At 46.0% G+C, this 17433-nt stretch overlaps 1 protein-coding gene across 2 annotated transcripts; it reads right to left on the bottom strand.

The window, feature by feature from the left end:
* Nucleotides 1-6665: 6665 nt before the first annotated feature.
* Nucleotides 6666-12725, bottom strand: LOC138248810 (cystatin-A1-like). Of its 2 annotated transcripts, XM_069202725.1 has the most exons (4): nucleotides 12560-12724; nucleotides 11475-11557; nucleotides 9066-9167; nucleotides 6666-6946 (listed from the first exon to the last, which is right to left on the bottom strand). In XM_069202725.1, the coding sequence occupies exons 2-4, from the start codon at nucleotides 11550-11552 to the stop codon at nucleotides 6818-6820; spliced, it is 309 nt and encodes a 102-aa protein (XP_069058826.1). In that variant the 5' UTR covers nucleotides 11553-11557; nucleotides 12560-12724; the 3' UTR covers nucleotides 6666-6817. The 2 variants fall into 2 exon arrangements, with proteins under 2 accessions (XP_069058826.1, XP_069058827.1); XM_069202726.1 differs by lacking the exon at nucleotides 11475-11557 and having other exon boundaries at nucleotides 12560-12725.
* Nucleotides 12726-17433: the final 4708 nt, after the last annotated feature.

The raw sequence follows: 17433 nt of genomic DNA, 5'->3' as shown, positions 1-17433 counted from the left end.
CGTAATCAGGGCCTCCATGAATACTTTATTGAGAGTCATATGAATTCAGTCTTTAGTTGTAAAGTTTGAGGACATTTTTGGCCCTTGAGGACTGCATGTCTATGAGACCACAGCAAAGAGTGAAAATGGTCTACGAAGTGGAGTTTTTCAGATAGACTTGGGTTCTGTAGGCATATTAGTGGGTTGTGGCATCTGTCCACTTGAACAGTTCGCTCAGTGATCCCTTACACTGGTTGAAGCATGTTGAGGCTAAAATGGAAGCTTGTGAGATCTCACGGGTGTGTGAAATGGGATCCCAGGTTTTGTGGCTTATCTACACTGCTTGACATTGATTAGATAGAAAGGAGGAGATCGAATCAAGAGCTGATCCTCTGATTTCCATGTGACGTACAAGTAAGATGATAAGGGCCCCTGTGTGGTATTGAATGCCGTTGTGTGGTTGAGAACAATCAGAAGCCACGAGTCCATCAAGATTTCAATGCCATCAACTAGGATTTTTGAGCAATCAATTCAATATTGCAGCCTGCACAGAATTCTAATTGGTGGGATGTGAGGAGGTTCTCTGAGGGTACCAAAATGTCACAAATAAAGTTAAAGGTAGTTGCAAGGGGACAGAGGTTGAGGCTTCTGTAGTCTTGAGCCGTGAAAAAGGGATGGACCAAGTTGAATCCTTGTTTTAAAGGCCTGTTTCTGCTAGTCTTAGCACAGGAACACTTGGTGAGTAGGTGTGTGCTTCAAGAAAACACCCATCCATTCATTCATTCATTCATAGGGAATTAGATTGCATTATGTGGGCAAATGGCACACAGAAATGTTAGTTATATAGGGTAATGCTACCACTACGAAACTTAACAATTTGAAACTTAATTATCATATCAGTACATATGAACTCAATATGAGAACTTGGATCCCTGCCCGAAGCTGAGGCTGTTTTTGCTGTCATCCAGAATGTCTGTGTCACCTGTAATTTACCTCTTAATCTAAGTTATTTTGTAAGAATTCATGTTAGCACAATCAGACGAGGGGGATGCTGAAGTGGTGAGTGCAATTTGATATCTACTCTCATGTTTCAATGAAATATTCAATTAAAAGATTTGAAGAAAAGAAGGATTATATCTCTTCAGTAACAGAGCTTTTGTTCTGATCATTGCAGTATTCCAATTTTCTTCAATACAAATTTGCAACAAAACACATAGGGCCAGATTTAAGAAAAGTGGTGTTACATTACATGTAGCACCACCTTTCTGACAGCCGCCTCGCCCCCCCTACAGCCACCATGCGTGCGCTGCATTTAATATGCGGCGCACCATGGCGCAGGGTAGGGGCAATGACGTAAAAATGTTTCATGCTATTGTTGTACTTTGCAGGATTAGCACCAAAGATGTTGGTGCTAATCCCAAAAAGTACATAGAGGCCCATTATAAATAATGGTGTGCCTCCTTTTAATGTCTGCTTTATGCAGGTGTTAAAAATGACACTAAAACTTATGCAGTGGAATCTCACAGTTTCCACTGCACCATTTTTGTGGGCCCCCTAGTGGGGGAAAGCCCCCCTTGCATTCATTATGCCTGGCGCAGGAATAATGTGGCGCAAGGGGTTACAAAGTGGCACAATGCATGCATTACACCACTTTGTAAATCTGGCGCAGCAAATTTGGCCTCATTGAGCCACATTAGTGTAAATAAAATGACGCTAAAGTGGTGCAAAGAGGCGCAGGCCCTCTAAAATCTGGGCCATAATTTATTGCCGGTCATTCAGGGCACTTAATAGATATGGGAAAGGGAGAGAATCTTTCTACAAATACACATCAAAAGAGTGAAGGACAAGAGACATATTACAAGAAAGTGGTGTATCGGTCCCGATGCTCCACTTTTCTAGCGTGCCCCTTACCCCACCTAATGACACCCTGGTAGCGCCATATTTAAAATGTGGTGCACCATGCCGATCGCTAGCACAATAGCGTCAACATTTTGATGCTATTGTGGCGCGTTGCTGCATTAGCATCAAAAATGTTGACGCTAGTGCAGCAAAGCACAGGGAGGCCCATTGATTTCAATGGGTGCGTCATTTTATCGCCTGCTCTCAGCAAAAATGGCACAGTGAAATGCTGTAAATTCACTGCACTATGGACCTCTCTGCTTTGGAACGCCCCCCTTGCATATATTATGCCTGACGCAGGTATTATGTGGCACAAGGGGTCACAAAGTGGTGCAATGCAAGCATTGCACCACTTTGTAAATATGGCATGGGGATAAATGCCACCTCAGTGCCGCCTTAGCTTAAAAAACAAATAACTCTATGGCGGCGCTAAGATGGCACTAGGGGCTTGTAAATGTGCCCCTAAATCTTTTGATAGTGATGAGTAAGAAACGTGGCCAGGTAGGCACAAGCAGTGTTGCGCTACGGTGTTTCAGCATCTGCCCAATGTCCTCATCATTGGTGCCATTTTAAGAAGAGATCAGACAGGGCAGAGGTACATTCTACCTACCCCTAGTGCTACCTCGCGTTTGCTGGCTCTACTCAGGTGTAATCGGATGAGCCATTTCCATAGTGCACACATCAACCGCTCTCTTTCCTTAGATGGTCCTGTGCAGATGGTGCCACCTATGGTTTGTTGAGTAAGAAACCATAGTAAAGTTAAAATTATGTACAGTTGTAAAACATAATTTTATGTTTGGTTTCTGAATACATTCCTACAAAATTAAAAGCCAAGGGTCAATGTTGCTTACCCTTTCAAAGAAAAGTAGGGTCACCATGTTTCAGCACCATTCGCCTTAGGGGAAAAGGGGATCCATACTAGCATGGGTTTTAAGTCGATGTGTGACATCAGATAGGTCCGCTTAAATACAGATGGTACTTTAGAATAGTGGCTGCTGCTACTGAACAGGGGTGGCGGGATGGGGGCGAGATAAAATAATAATAAAAAAAAATGAATACATAAAAAAAAATCACTCTTTCTTCTGGAGACACGTCCCCTCCGTCCTCGTCCCGGCAGCACACAGGTTCCCAGCCAATCACGACGTTGCTGTCACCAGCATGACAGCAGCGTCGTGATTGGTGTGAGCAGCCTTGTTCGGCGCTAACACAGGGACTGGGGCCCGGTGCACTTTCTCCTCCAGGCTGTTCAATACAGCGGGGTGGAGAAGGGCAAAGTGCGCATGTCTGTCTGGCTGGCCAAACAAAGATGCTCACTTATTGTGCACATAAAACTCCCCCTCCACCCCAGCCCAGCCCGTCCCGGCTCCCAGGAAAATAAAATGATAATAACGCTTTGCTATGGTCATTTTATTTTTCCTTTCCCTTCTCCTTGAAAGCAGCGGGCGACGTTCCTCTGCCTTAGTGGAGGAGCCGCCCCTGCTTTAGAATGGACTTGCACACTTGGGTCTTGCAGCTGGATGAAACATTTCTGTAGCCATTAGTGACCTAGATGCATATGAGCCTGTGGTTAGTTGCATTTGGGCCAAGTGTCATTGCCAAACTAACATCTGAATGACTCATGCTCCGTGGGGTCCAAATACATGTATAAACTTTACCGCATTCACGTGTTTAAATTAATGTGCAGTCCCATTTTAGTGCTAAAATTAGTGTGTTCCAAAGGTCTTATAAATCAGTTTTAAGAAGTAAAAAATATGTTCTTTTCTCCAGCATGGACCATTTCTGGGCCATTGGAACATGTTCATTGCATGATCTCATCAACATAGCATGTGGCTACTTACGAAACCAGCCTATTACTTTTGTGATATGCCTGCATCCGCGATGCCACTATTGCCATGGTCGCATGGGTAACTTATCACATTAGTAGAACAACAAGCGTGGTGTCACAACTACCATAGGCTCACTTGATGATATAAAATGTTTACCTCTTGCAATTGCTACAGGGGGTGACACCGCCCCCGCTTACCCCAACCCACCAGGCCACCATGGTGTCTGCTATGGGGTCAATCCTTCAACTATTATCAAAGTTTGTGTATTTCTTCTTTCAGGGACAGGTTCTTTACATGATGTTATGGGGTATATTTATGAGAGGCTTGCCCTGCTGCTGTGTCACTTTTGGTGATGCACCGGCAGCAGAAACCTTTACACCATCTCTATGAGACCACACAAAAACACTTTCGGCCAGATTTACAATATTTTAGCACAGGGTAGTGCCGCAAGCCTTCTTGCTGCACTGCCCTGCATAAAAGAAGAGGGCAGGAATGCTCTGTATCTAAGAGATGCAATGCATTCCTATGTTTTTCCCCTACGCTGGTGCACAAATTGCACCTTTCTGCACAAAAACAATCCCAAGAGGAGTTGTCCTCTTTCTATGTGTGCTGCAAAATGCAGCACACATAGAAGGAGGAAAAAACAGGGAGAAAAAAAGATATTTCTCCCCTTTGCGTCACTTCTACTCCACGGGTGTTGCGTGGGAACACCCACACAACACCCATGGAAACGCCTCCCCGACACAAAGTAAGGCAACAGAGCAACTTGCGCTGCGTAGCCTTACTTCATATCTACAAGGCCATGTACAGCCACTCAAAGTGGCTTTGCGTGGCCTTGTAAATATGGGTCAGCAGCCTGCGCCGCAAATGCATCAAACAAAGTGACGCATGGGTGACACAGGCCACTTGGAAATCTGGGCCTTTGCGTTGCTTTGTATGGCCTCATAGATACGGAGTAAGTCAAGGTAGCGCAATCTGCTGTGTTGCCTTACTCTGCATTAGGGAGGCGTTCTATGGACGTTGCAGTGGGTTTCCCACGCAACACCTATGTTTTTGGATGCATCCCCAGATTTACAAGGTCATGTAAACCTGGGGATGCGTCAAAACCTTACGCCTTGCCAGGGGAGGCGCAACAAGGAGAAATATCTTAATTTCTCCTTTTTTTCCTCTTTCTATGTGCGCTGCATCCTGCAGCGTACATAGAAAGAGGAAAGCGTCTCCCAGGATTGTTTTTGTGCAGAAAGGTGTCCCTTCCTGCACGAAAATAATCCTGCGTACAACACAGGCTCCCGTGCACCATGGTGCAAGGGTGCCTGCGATAGCGCTAGGCTGCCGAAACTGCACCAGTGCAGGGAGAAGGGACAGGAATGCGCCGTATTGCATAAATACAGTGCATTGCTGCCCTTTCCTTTTGACGTAGTGCAGCGCAGCAAGGTGACTTGCTGAGCTGCCCTGTATCAAAGGGCTGTAAATGTGGGCCAAAGTCTATAGAATTCAGCACAGGGTCTTATTAAACTGTTAAACAATCTATGTGATCAACCATATGATCTGGAGACCCTCATAACAAACATCCCACAGGCTGTCCCCTGATGACTTGTCCATGCAACTTCAAGCACATGTTGTTTCCTGCAGCAGACTGTGGCCATAACACAATCCCCAGTGCCACCCAACCTTTTAGGCATCACACTCTATAGAGGACGAAAGGCAGCAAGTTAGTGCAATTTGAATGAAAAGACATAAATTCCTATATAAGAAGAACAACTGTGCCCTACCCTCAACAGCTCCAAACCCACTTTGACCTCCTCTATTTCACACTGTCCCCAGAGCTCCTCTGCTTGATCAGGACAGAGGAAGATCTCTCTTGTTTTTTTGGGTGGAGCAGACCTCACTCCTAGCTGAAGCATAGATCGTATCATCACAGGAGACCGTGCCAATCAGGTCCCTGGCAGCCTGCATCAAAGACACTGAGTAGGAGCTGTGCCAGTCAGGACCCTGGCAGCCTGCATCAAAGACACTGAGTAGGAGACAGTGCCAGTCAGCACCCTGGCAGCCTGCATCGAGGACTCGGAGCAGGAGACCGTGCCAGTCAGCACCCTGGCAGCCTGCATCAAAGACACTGAGTAGGAGACTGTGCCAATCAGGACCCTGGCAGCCTGCATCGAGGACTCGGAGCAGGAGACCGTGCCAGTCAGCACCCTGGCAGCCTGCATCAAAGACACTGAGTAGGAGACTGTGCCAGTCAGGACCCTGGCAGCCTGCATCAAGGGCACTGAGTAGGAGACCGTGCCAGTCAGCACCCTGGCAGCCTGCATCGAGGACTCGGAGCAGGAGACCGTGCCAGTCAGGACCCTGGCAGCCTGCATCAAAGACACTGAGTAGTGCCCTGTGGCTCTCGTCATTCACCAGAGGTTCTCTTCACCAGATCATCAACCTGGATCCCAACGTGCACTGAAGCACGCACCCCTGTCGCATGTGGGGCACCACACAAAAACTATTACATGCATGTGCACATACCGTACGGACCTTACACACTTTGAGGCACAGGGAGATTTTTGAGTTGCCCAAAAGCACAGAATCATGGTCAATACTAGAGCCCAGATGTGTTCACGTTACCACCAGTGAGGTCATCTCCGCTTCGCTCAGCAGCTTCCTGTCCAAGCTTGTGTGTGTGTGTGGGGGTGGGGGAGGGGGGGTGGCTGCAGAACTCTGCAACAAGAAGGCGCTGTCAGCCAGAGCTCTGGGGTCCCGGCTTTTGAAGGGTTATTCCTCATTTGCAGCAATAGGTGGCTATCGCGTCCTGACAGGTCTCTGACAGAGGCCACGTGCATGCATTCACGTTTTGAAACTTTAACAGTGGGGATCTTTAAAATTATCCATTGCAGATTTCAATGAAAGTAAATAATTGTGACAGGCATGAGAATCACAGTGGGTGTTGCACATACGAAACATTCTTGCTTGGAGTGGCTGTGAAAGTTAATTTCTTTATTTATTGTTTAAAGTACAAATACCAGGTGAAGAAAGTAAACGAATTCACCCCCCTCTGTGCGCATGTGCAGATGTGGATCACTCGGTGCGCGGGTGTCACGCCGGGAAGGCGGAGCAGAGATGATGCTTCAGAAGTCTTTGATGGGGTCAGTCAGGGTTTTGGAAGGCTGATAGCCATTCAGCTGGGGTCCTTCATTCGTGTGCGGTAGGGGTACAAAAATCTTTATGTGTACGCAGGAGCCACCTCCAATATTAACCTACAGAATAAGAGAGAATCGACAAAACCGAGTTATTCAAAGACCGGCAAACTGCTGGAAACGTGTCTGTTCACCTGTATAACACCAAGTCCTCAGGGTCAGACTGGGTTACCAAAAGCAGCCCTGGAAAAAAATGCTTAAACCAGCCCAGCTCCCTTCCTTTCCTCGCAAGCATTCTCTTCACCCATCCATCCATTCATCCATCCTCTCTCCCTCGCTTCTTCTCCCCTTTATTTCTGCCTCTCTGGTTGCTTTCTCCCTATCTCCTCTCTCCCTGCGCCTGCTTCTCTCTCCTCTGGAGCCTCCCTGTGCCTGCTGCAATTCACCTTGGGCGCAGAGGCGTTTTAAGGCATGGGCAAAGTGGGTGATTATCCAGGGCCCCCACCTTCCAAGGGCCCACCCTAGACAAGTGAACTTTCTCTTTAACTCACCTCAGGATATCTCTGAGGTTCTCTTTCTTTGCCCAGTGTCATGTTAAGGATTTTTAGAACCACTAAAAAGGCCTACTTCGACTGTATTTGATCACATTTCTGGAAATTTGTTTGGTATCATGCCAGCTTGAACAAGCAGAAAATGGGTAAAAAAAATTAAAACTTGTTCCGAATAGGGGCTCCCAAAATTTGTGTTGCCCTCGGCCCAAAAATCCTTAAAATGACACAGCTTGGGGAGCTGCAGAAAGGGCCAGTAGTCCTGGCCTGTAGCCCGCCACCGAAATGCCGGGTGGAATGAAGGGCCTTTACGGCCCTGCAAGTCCTAGTTCTTATGTACTCCGCCGCTGGGAATGATACACCCTGTGGGTTGGGACCAGTAGCTTCAGTGGGGTCAACCCAAAATTTGCTATTAGAGCCTACTGCCCAGTCCTTCCATAAACTGAAAGTTACTCCATCACAAAATAAGCTACGGTTCACTTACTGGTGTGCGTTTTTAGGATGAGGCCTGGAATGGGGATTCTTGGCTGACATATCTGACCAGCAGCCACTACAGGTTCAATCCCAGTGAAGTAGCAACAACCAGGTTGGAACGGGAGTGACCTGACCATGGACAGCTTGACCCTACAGCATGGAGCGCTGACGCGGAGCAACCCTACTATCGCCACAGCTCCTGCCCTAGAGACAGCACACCAATGGGATTGGCTCATAAAGCCATAAAAGCCTGCATTCTCCCATGAGACACTTACCTTGTATATCAGACGTATGTATTCTGTAAGAAATGGGGATTTTAATGCAGGTTATTGAACACTCGCCTCACAAAAATATCTTATGGATGTGATATGTGAGGGGATGAGTTAAAACATTTGAGTTGGGAATTAATGGCGCTGGAGTGTTTACGTGACTATATAGGAAAGTTCAACAAACTGATGACTACCACTTTGGAATAAAAGGGAGATACAATGGCCCAGCATGTCATGCATGGGAACTGGTTTCCTTAAGGCTGCACCAATAACAAGTGACAAGGTGTCTACCAGGGGAATTTTCTTATATTTCCAGGTGGGTATGCCGGGTAATTCGCGAGTGATCAGTGGAAGGGCACGCAACAAGCGAAAGAGTAGGTTTGGAAACAGTGTCATGAGTGGGTCGTGTCAGGAGTGAGGATCACCTAAACAGGGTTGCACATAGTGTTGGCAGCAGTAAAGGGATCCACTTGGTCCTGATGAAATCCGCGTGACCCAATGGCCAGAGAGAGAACTGACTGAAACACGTTGACCTGAATAGACACAGGAGTAATAAATATCTCCATATGTGTCATTTAGCCCTGGTTTCCTTAGGAATAAAGGAAATTGAAGGGATTAGTAGGCTATTTTAAGTGTTTTCATAGGATCCCTAAAAAATAAATAGTAATAAGAGCCCCCCTCTCTTTTGGCCCACGGTTGGGTTCAGCCCAGCCGGGAGCATTAGGCCTACTGGATGTGGACCTGATGATGAAGCATGCCACACCAGTTTGATGTAGATGGGGTCCTTTTCAAACATCAAGGTCTTGCCTCATTGATTTGGTACATTTAGGGATAATCTAGTCATATGGTTGTTCTCCTTTTTAGTGGTTTGACAGACGTGATTATCCTGGAATCTCTCAAGGATCCTCCCCATCCAATGGATCCATCTGTCTCTTTCTCTAACTTTACCTTCACAATGCAATTCAATCCTGCAACAACTTGACTGATGTAAGATTCGGCTTTAAAAGTCCCAAAGTTTGTCCCCATCTTGTTCTCTAATTCAGGCTTCACCTGTAGGAATAAAAAAGGAGGAACATCTTTTCAGTTGAATATATGACTAAGTTTCCATCTCAATAGTTCTAGGACGTCACAGATAGCGCATGATTAAAAAGGTACCTCCAGGATAAGGAACGGACAGGTAATTCTGTGGCATCTTAGTAGTGCCATTAGTAAGGGAAATAAACACAGATACAGTGGGTTCGGTGTCTTCCCAGCTTGGTGGGTCAGCCATGGTGGTTCCCTTGTAGGAAGGGACCCGTCATGCACCTCAGTATGGAGAAGTCTTGCAGCCGAGTAGAGCAACACATCATGCCTGCAAGACATATCTTAAGTAACTTAATTTCACACTAGGAAGAATAAACTTGTATTAACTGCCAGTACAGAACTAAAACCTTTTTTAAAGTAACATGTTTTAACCATAACATAATTCAGTATCCAACTGGCCTACCATGGTCTGTAGAGTAACCTTGGGTGTCCAAAGCAGGGCTTTAAGGGTAACTAACCAATAACAGCATGAGGCTTCCCAAATATAGAACATTCCCACAAAAGTCACTAGTCTTCTGCTTTTAAGAACAACACTGTCTCATACTGCCTCTCTCCTGCTTGCCCAATTCCCCTGGAAGATATTTCTACAGCAGATTCATTATTTAAATCTGGGCACTCGTACACTCCTCCAGGGCGACAGCGATTGCATGTATGCATGCGGTGTCGCTTGCCAGGCTTCCACCGCTTTCTATGGCAATGATCTTCCGTCAAGGTGGACATTGTGGAAACCTCTAGCGACAGCTCCACGAATCAGGGCCACTGAGAGCCCGCAAGGGCACATGGACAACTAAATAAACACAGATGGGAAGATTTATCAAGACTTTGCTGTGCCGCAAAGTCAGGCAAAGTGGCGTAAAGCTACACAAAGTCTTGAAATGGTATTTACATTCCAATGCAAAACTTCTTAGTTGCTCGTTTTTGTAGTGAAAACAGCCCATTGTGCTAGATTTCATGAAGAACCTTTCCATGGGTGGTTCTGGAGTGTTCCAAAGTGGACCTACAAATATTTTCAGACCAGGGTTGCATCAAGAAATAATGCCTAGTTCAAGCAGGCGAAAAGAAGGAGAAATGTTTTAATTCCTCCTAAGATTTCCAAAATTTCATGTGTGCTGCACCACATAGTAAGTATCCAATGTGGTAAATGTTAAAAAGAATATCTAAACTTACACATTAGGGGCACCCAATCAATCCCAAATACTGTCGTAAAAAAACCTGCAACATCATGCTCATAAACATCCTCAAGCAAAGATCACATCTGAACACGAGGGCAGCACACATGTGCAACCTGGGTCAAGCCAATGGGTGCCACCTTGCGCAACATTAAATAGCTTGTGAAATGGCTTAATTCACAAGTAAGGGCTCTGTAGCCAATCTGCGCATCACCCAATAGTGACACTCGGTTTAGATGCTATTGCTAACCAAGTGAAAAACACAGGCCAAGTGTCTGTTTTACCACTACATGGTTTATGGGGAATACCTACCTAGAAGTGTATTTTCAAGTAGTGCATTCCAAGTGATGAGCGTGTTTCCAAGTGCTGAGTGTGTAAGGATAGTGCAAGTGCAACGCCGGTAAGAATTCTGCTTTTCAGAAACCGCCACTCAAGCCTTCGTCACCGGCAGGCTGGACTACAGTAACACTCTTTACAGAGGAATCCCTGCACGCCTCCTGAAGAGACTACAAACAATACAAAACTCAGGGGCAACACTCATCCTTGACGTCCCTAGATGGACTCACATCACCCGCACCTCTAGGAGCTACACATAAAGGATCCGAAGTGACGCCTGGCCTGCACTGGCTAATTAATGAAGCTGCAAAGAAGAGTGGCACTGTGGCCAACAAACGTTAAGCAATGGGCGGGCTCCAAGCCCTTTTTGTAAACAAAAGTGTCTTGCAAGCGAGACGCATGAGCTAGTGCATGCTCTTGCAGGCTTGAGCCTAAAAACGGCGCTGTGTGCCATTCGATGAAAATGAAAGTGGCCCAATGAGTATGTGTTTTGAAAAAGTGCACAAATAAACATGCTTACACTCATTTGCTGTACAGTGGAAAAGTCATATCCCATGTTATCGTCATAGAACATTAAAAGCAATGCAATAAAAGGTTCTGCTTGAACCCTCACAACCTGCACCACTCTACTCACAGTAACTATCTGCAGGCTCTGAGGCGTGACGGCCCTGCTGTGTACACCTCATGGCTTACCCTTTACCAGCTCATCCCCCCACCGCCTCCTCACCACAGTGAATTTTTCCCTTTGTTTCTTGAGATAATACATTACCCAGAATGGGACCTGTGTTTCTTTTCTGCTGGAACATATGGCAGCAATGAACATAAACATATTTATTTTCTCCAGCATAATACCTGTGTGCATAGAAAAATTCAGCAAAAGATAGAAATGTATAAACAAATTCAGCATATGTTTTCCATTCTGCAGAAAAATGCTCCTCAAAAGATTATCTTGCAGAGAAGAATATCATGCACAGTGCTTAATTTGTTAAAAAAAAAGGAGGTACCCAAATTTTTTCTTAGGAAGCCACCACCCACTTCCCCTCACTTCCCCACACTGGCACTGCCCACTGTCTGCATAGAGAATGCCAGACTAGATTGCACTGAGCAAAGCAGCTTCCAACAACAGGTGCTCGGTGCGTATCACAAACCTATTTTGCGATTCAGTAAATAGATTACCGATTGGCAAAATAGCCTCTGTACATACCAAAATGTTTTTTTTTTCTGCGAATCGGGCCGTTTGCAACAGGAAAAATGGTATGTACATGTGCCCCTAAATGTGCCTGAGACACATGAATACATCACTGGTTGCGACTTCCTAATTGTGAATCGCAAAGATTTGCAATTAGCGAGCTGCAAACAGGATTCTTTTTACATGTGGTCCCTGAATCGTAATTACCATTAGCACATATGTGATCATTGTTTTGTGCGCTATGCAGAGAGTCCAAAGATTGGATGGGCAAGTAAGGGCACCTTTATGGCATAGTGACAGGCACTGAGGAACTCGCATTGCCATCAGCTATCAGCCATCCGATCCTGAACTCACCCGACGCCTGGAGGCGGCCGTAGGCGCTAGATGAAACTCATGCATTACATGGACAATAAAACTTTCAGCAAGACAATTTGAGGGAAAAAAAGCACTCTTAATGAGCAGAGATACATAAAGCATGCAGCCTGTAGTAAATACATCCTATTTGCTTGTAAAGTTAGGAGTTGAAACCTTTACAAGTTTCACGAGCGATGAAGATCAGAAATCAAGAACTTTGCACAACTTTAGCTGGGAAACACATCTTTGCAGATCCCTGGTTTCAGTGCAGCGAGTTAAAGGTCATGTGCACTCTGCAGCTTGTTGCTTACCTTTTCGCAGTACTCTTGGATGTCAGGGGTGGCATCTTTCTTTTCAGAGAAGCCTCCTACCCTTTGTGACATGATCGCAGGTCTCTAGATACAAGGACAGGGACTGGGAACCTGGGAACCTGGGAGAAGGTCCTCTGAGGGTGCAACTGATGCTGGAGTGCAGATGGTGCCTGCTTTTGTACGGCAGGACCAAACCCATCCGTGGGAGAAAGGGGAGGGGAAGGCGGGACTGATAATCTGTGAAACCTCCAAATATTGCACTCGGGGAAGGATGGAAGGATCATCACAAAAGAAGAGATTGCAAGTTAGTACATGGAGCGTGAACTCTTTCCAGCGTCCCTGGGGCTGGCTGGCAGCCCTTTCCGCAGGTCCTCTCCAGAGTGACTCACTAATGGGTTTAATTTGAAAGTGAGGTCACACGGGTGTCTTAGGTTCTGGGAAACGTCTACCCACGCCCCGGGCGGACTTGTTGGGTTGTAGCTTGAAAGTTGCCAGTTGACATCTAATAGCGCTTAGAAAGCGGCTCTGTGCTGCGTTTTCTGGCCTCACCGGTCGAGCAAACCCAGTGGCAGTGCTGTGTGGATGATCTAAAGAGGGTGTGAGTTTGAACAGGACTGTAACAATCACTACAGTCTATGGCCTCTCAGCGGCGGGGACGCGGGGTGGGGTTGGTGGTCGCAGAGTTCCTCTTGTATGATGGAGGGGCCCACAACTGCTTCCTGATTTGGGTGTAAGTGGTTTTCACTGCTGCTGCCCAATTTTCAGAAAGACAAACTTTCACGACCCACCTAGCTTTAATCAGGGCCGGCGTTAGTGCTGGTGGCACTCTGTGCCGCAGGCTTTTTTGACGCCCTCCCACTCCATGACCACCTCCTCGGATTCCCTCACTACCACCCGGCAAATGTGCCCCTCATCTCTCCCTCCCTCACTATCCACATAAAATATAGTTCTGTTCTTTGCAGCAGGCATACAAAGCCTCTGCGCTACTTTATGGTGAGTCAAAGCTGCCGCTAGACAAAACTCTCTCTCTCTCCCTAGCAGGAACATTAATCACAAGAGGTATCCTTTGATTTTAATTGCTTCCTGAAGGATGGATGCAAATGGAACTTTTCAGCAGGTGCTTTTGTTGGAGTGTAGTTATTATCATCAAAATTAACATGAAATGTTTGCAAAATAATGCCTAATGATGCCGCATAGAAAATGTATTGATGTGCTTTTACTAAACGCATGTTTGAAATGTGTCCACGGGGAGTGGCCACCAATGTATACGATGATTAAATGAAATTGAATAATAATGAATAATTGATGTACTAATGTATGATTTTGTATTAGTGTTAAGAGTTATATGTTAAGATGTTGCTAAAATAAATTACTAGGCCTTAGTTAGCATGAGTCGGGGCCTAGCTGCCGATCTCATATTAAATGTGTTTCTCTAACGTGCAATGTGCTGACTTGCTGAAGGACATGTAGTTGTACTTTTCCAGAAGCTAGAAGATGTATAAATTCTTTCTCATGAGACTCGACTTGCTCAAGGAGACATTCTTGCCAAATGCAACAGTGTAAACTTGCAACAGGTACAAGGTCGCCTGAACTGGTAAAGACAATGAAACTACTGACTGGGACCGCAAGAATAAAGGTTTGTACCTGACATTCTACCCGTTGGAGACGTCAATTACAGGAGCCAATAAACTACGTGAGAACTGTTCTAAAGTGACAATCCTAATGAGGTGACTACCTGATTATTGGTTGGAGATAATGATGCACCAAAATTTGCCCAATTGGAAATTAGGAGACTGTACAACATAATTGATATAATCCCGTATCACAAAGAGAAAGCAGCCATTCCTAGCCACTTTCGCCATTGCCATTACGTGCCATTCTTTGCTATTACCTAGCCACTTTGTCACTCTGTCTTAAAGACTTTTGCTATTTGATTCTTCAATCCGTCCTTACCCTTGCCTTGCCCGTTCTTTACTTTTCCTCCTTATGAGGGAAGTGTCCCGTATTGCCTATCTTGCTGAACTTTGCTGCGTTTCCTGAATGATGGCGAATCAACTGATGTCCCGAGGATGAAGACTGACTCTGTATGCTGACCCATTACGGCGGGGTAACTATGTGATGATGAGATTGTAATTGTCTGTTTGCCTTTCCTTCCTAGGTACCAACTGCTTCCTTTTGATAGAGACCTTAGTTAGATGTTTTCTAAATTTGTGTTGCTAAATTGTTTTGCACGAAGCCCAACATGCTTATGCTAATTCAAGGTTAGTTAAGGGGTTCACTAAAACGAACGCAAATAGACAAACGACTGAATCTGTGCTTTGTTGAATAATGCGCAAATGATACTCTGCTAAAGTTAATCCATGTTGACGTTGTGTTTTGTTCTAATGTTTATGATCTTTGCCTTGATGAAATCTTATTCGAGTTGCCATATTGTGACATTGTTGATGTGTTTTCTGGTTTTGAGACTAATAAACTTGCTGGTAGAGTGTAATCAATAGGGAATAAATATCATAAATCTTGCTAAAGTTTGTGTGGTTATTCATGACTGAATGGTCATGGGGTGTTCCGGGTTTTCATTAATGTCATTAACCAACTTGATTGATTTGCTATTGTGAATATTGATGAGGGTATTGATCCATTGATTGACATGCTGATTAGTTATCTCGTCTTAAGGTGTCTCCAATCAGGGTCAAAAAGATTCATTGACCTAAAACAAGTCCCAGAATAAGTAAATTACCTAGGAAGGGACGCGTTATCACTTTTAAATCACAAGTTTCTAAGTTATTGCTAAACACAGCGCCCCCTGAGGTCGGCACCCCCTAATTCAGGTCAGAACCCGTGCGGCTGCACCATACACTGGCCTAAAGCTGGCTCTGGTAAGCAGCAAAAGCTTCAGTTTCAGGTCTCTTGTGCCAACGCAGCCCACTGCCCTGGAGGCTGCTGCTCTTAACCACACCTGCACACTTCCCTTCACCAATTGTCCTCCTTCACAAATTTGCTACAGAGGGCCAAGCACACCCCCTGTCTTGCACCAGCTTTGCAATCGCTTCATCTGCACTTACACTCAGCCTCAGACCGGCCTTTCTTTAGGGCCCAGCACTAGCAGCAGCAAACCAGCTCACCACCAGCAGCCTGGTATTTTCGCAACGTGCCTAGCTTTGCTTGCCACTGGGCTGTAAGGCACTCTCTCAGGCTGTTCAGTGATATGGGGTAAAAAACTCAGCAAATCTGAAAAACACACAGTAACACTTAATAAAGCAATGTAAAGCCAGTGCTTTCTGAAAACAAAAAGGGTACTTTATTTCACACACAGCTAAACTTTAAGCATAAAATTAGAAATGTACACAATGAGAACCAGACCTCACTGGCCCCTCCTGATATAGAGACCTGGGTAAGAAGTTTTTAACAGAGTTTACAATGTAAAACCATCTCTCATGCATTTGTCCGAGAGTTCACAACTTAAAGCCTGCTTCTATTGCATTTGTCAGATGGGTCACAATGTAAAACCCTTGCTACTATATTTGTCACTGGGCTACACCATGCAAAGCCCCTTCATACTGTAGGTGACATAGGGTACATAGTAACAAGGTTTCGATCAGTTATGTGCAAAGGAACTACTTTGTAGGTGGGCTAGCACTGCTGCTGCCCAATCAAAAGCCTGTGAAGAAGATAACCAAATAGAGACAGATCCTGTAGCTGCAATAGTATTGTGCACAAACTGAGGGGCTCTTTAGCACTTGACCCTCACTGTAGAGAGCCAAAGTAGTCCAAGGCTACTCAGGGAGGTGGCATGAGCCACAAGATTAGAACTCCTCAAAGGACACACTACACTTAATAAATGAATGTGCAGTCAGTACTTTTACTTCTGAAAAAGAAAATACTTTAATTCGCATACAACTAAATACTGAGTATAAAATCACAAATGTGCACAATGTAATGACATATCCTTAGCCTCTCCGAAAGTTTCGGGGTGATATGTCCGGGGGGGCCAGCACTTGGTTACTGTAATGCCCCTGGGTGGGCCAAGTCCTAGGGGCTTTTAAAAAAAAAAAAAAGCAAGGGGGCTTCCTGGCCCTCTCCCGATACCCTGGGGACCGCCACCTCCCCAAGGCTTTCATGTAATATGCAGGGGGGGGTGGCGTCTGGCCCTCTCCCGCTGCCCCAGGGACCACCACCCACTGGGGCAACACTGTAGATGGAGTGGAGGGGGCGTGCGGCCTCCTCACCTCGGGGACCACCACCCTATGGGGCAAAATATAATTTATTTGTGGGGAGACACATGCCCCCCAACTCCGTTGCCCCGGGGACCATCACCCTCAGGGCAAATGTTTTAAAAAAAAAAGTAGGGGCTCCCTATGGGACCCCCGCGCCCTGGGGACCACACCGACCCAGAGCACAGGACCAAAAACAGCAGCTTCCACAACACCAGCAGGGACCCCAAAGGCAACGCAGAAGGCAGGAGAGGATATTCCGCACCAGGACAACCCTTCTGGGACTCCGCCAACAAGACATCATTCAAAGGTACAGGCTCAACTGGCAATCCATTCAGCAGCTGCTGCGCAACATTGAGCCACAGTTGGCACCCAGCTTGCAGACACCCCAACAGAAACCAAGCTGCTAGCTGTACTACACATGTTGGCAAGTGGCTCCTTTCAAACCACTGGTGCCCTGGTTGCTGGGATCTCACAGCCATCATTCTCCGCCTTCCTACCCAAGGTACTGGATTCTATCATCTCCCTCACACCCGCCACATCTGCTTCCCCAACACCCTGCAGAAGCAGCAGGAGACAAAACAGGTTTTTTTTCCAAATTAACAGCTTCCCACACGTCCTTGGTGCCATTGACTGCACACATGTACGCCTTGTGCCTCCTGC

The sequence above is a fragment of the Pleurodeles waltl genome, chromosome 8, assembly GCF_031143425.1.
Source record: "Pleurodeles waltl isolate 20211129_DDA chromosome 8, aPleWal1.hap1.20221129, whole genome shotgun sequence".
Lineage (NCBI taxonomy): Eukaryota > Metazoa > Chordata > Amphibia > Caudata > Salamandridae > Pleurodeles > Pleurodeles waltl.
This window is presented reverse-complemented; position numbering and strand designations above follow the sequence as displayed.

Bases quoted from the DNA above. Each gene is read 5' to 3' on its own strand.
- LOC138248810 (XM_069202725.1), bottom strand. From the start codon at position 11,552: ATGCTGGAGAAAATAAATATGTTTATGTTCATTGCTGCCATATGTTCC. The intron at 9,168-11,474 runs GTAATGTATTAT...TTATTCCTACAG, and splicing joins AAACACAGGTCCCATTCTGG to GTGAAGCCTGAATTAGAGAA. The intron at 6,947-9,065 runs GTAAAGTTAGAG...CTTATTCTGTAG, and splicing joins GATTGAATTGCATTGTGAAG to GTTAATATTGGAGGTGGCTC.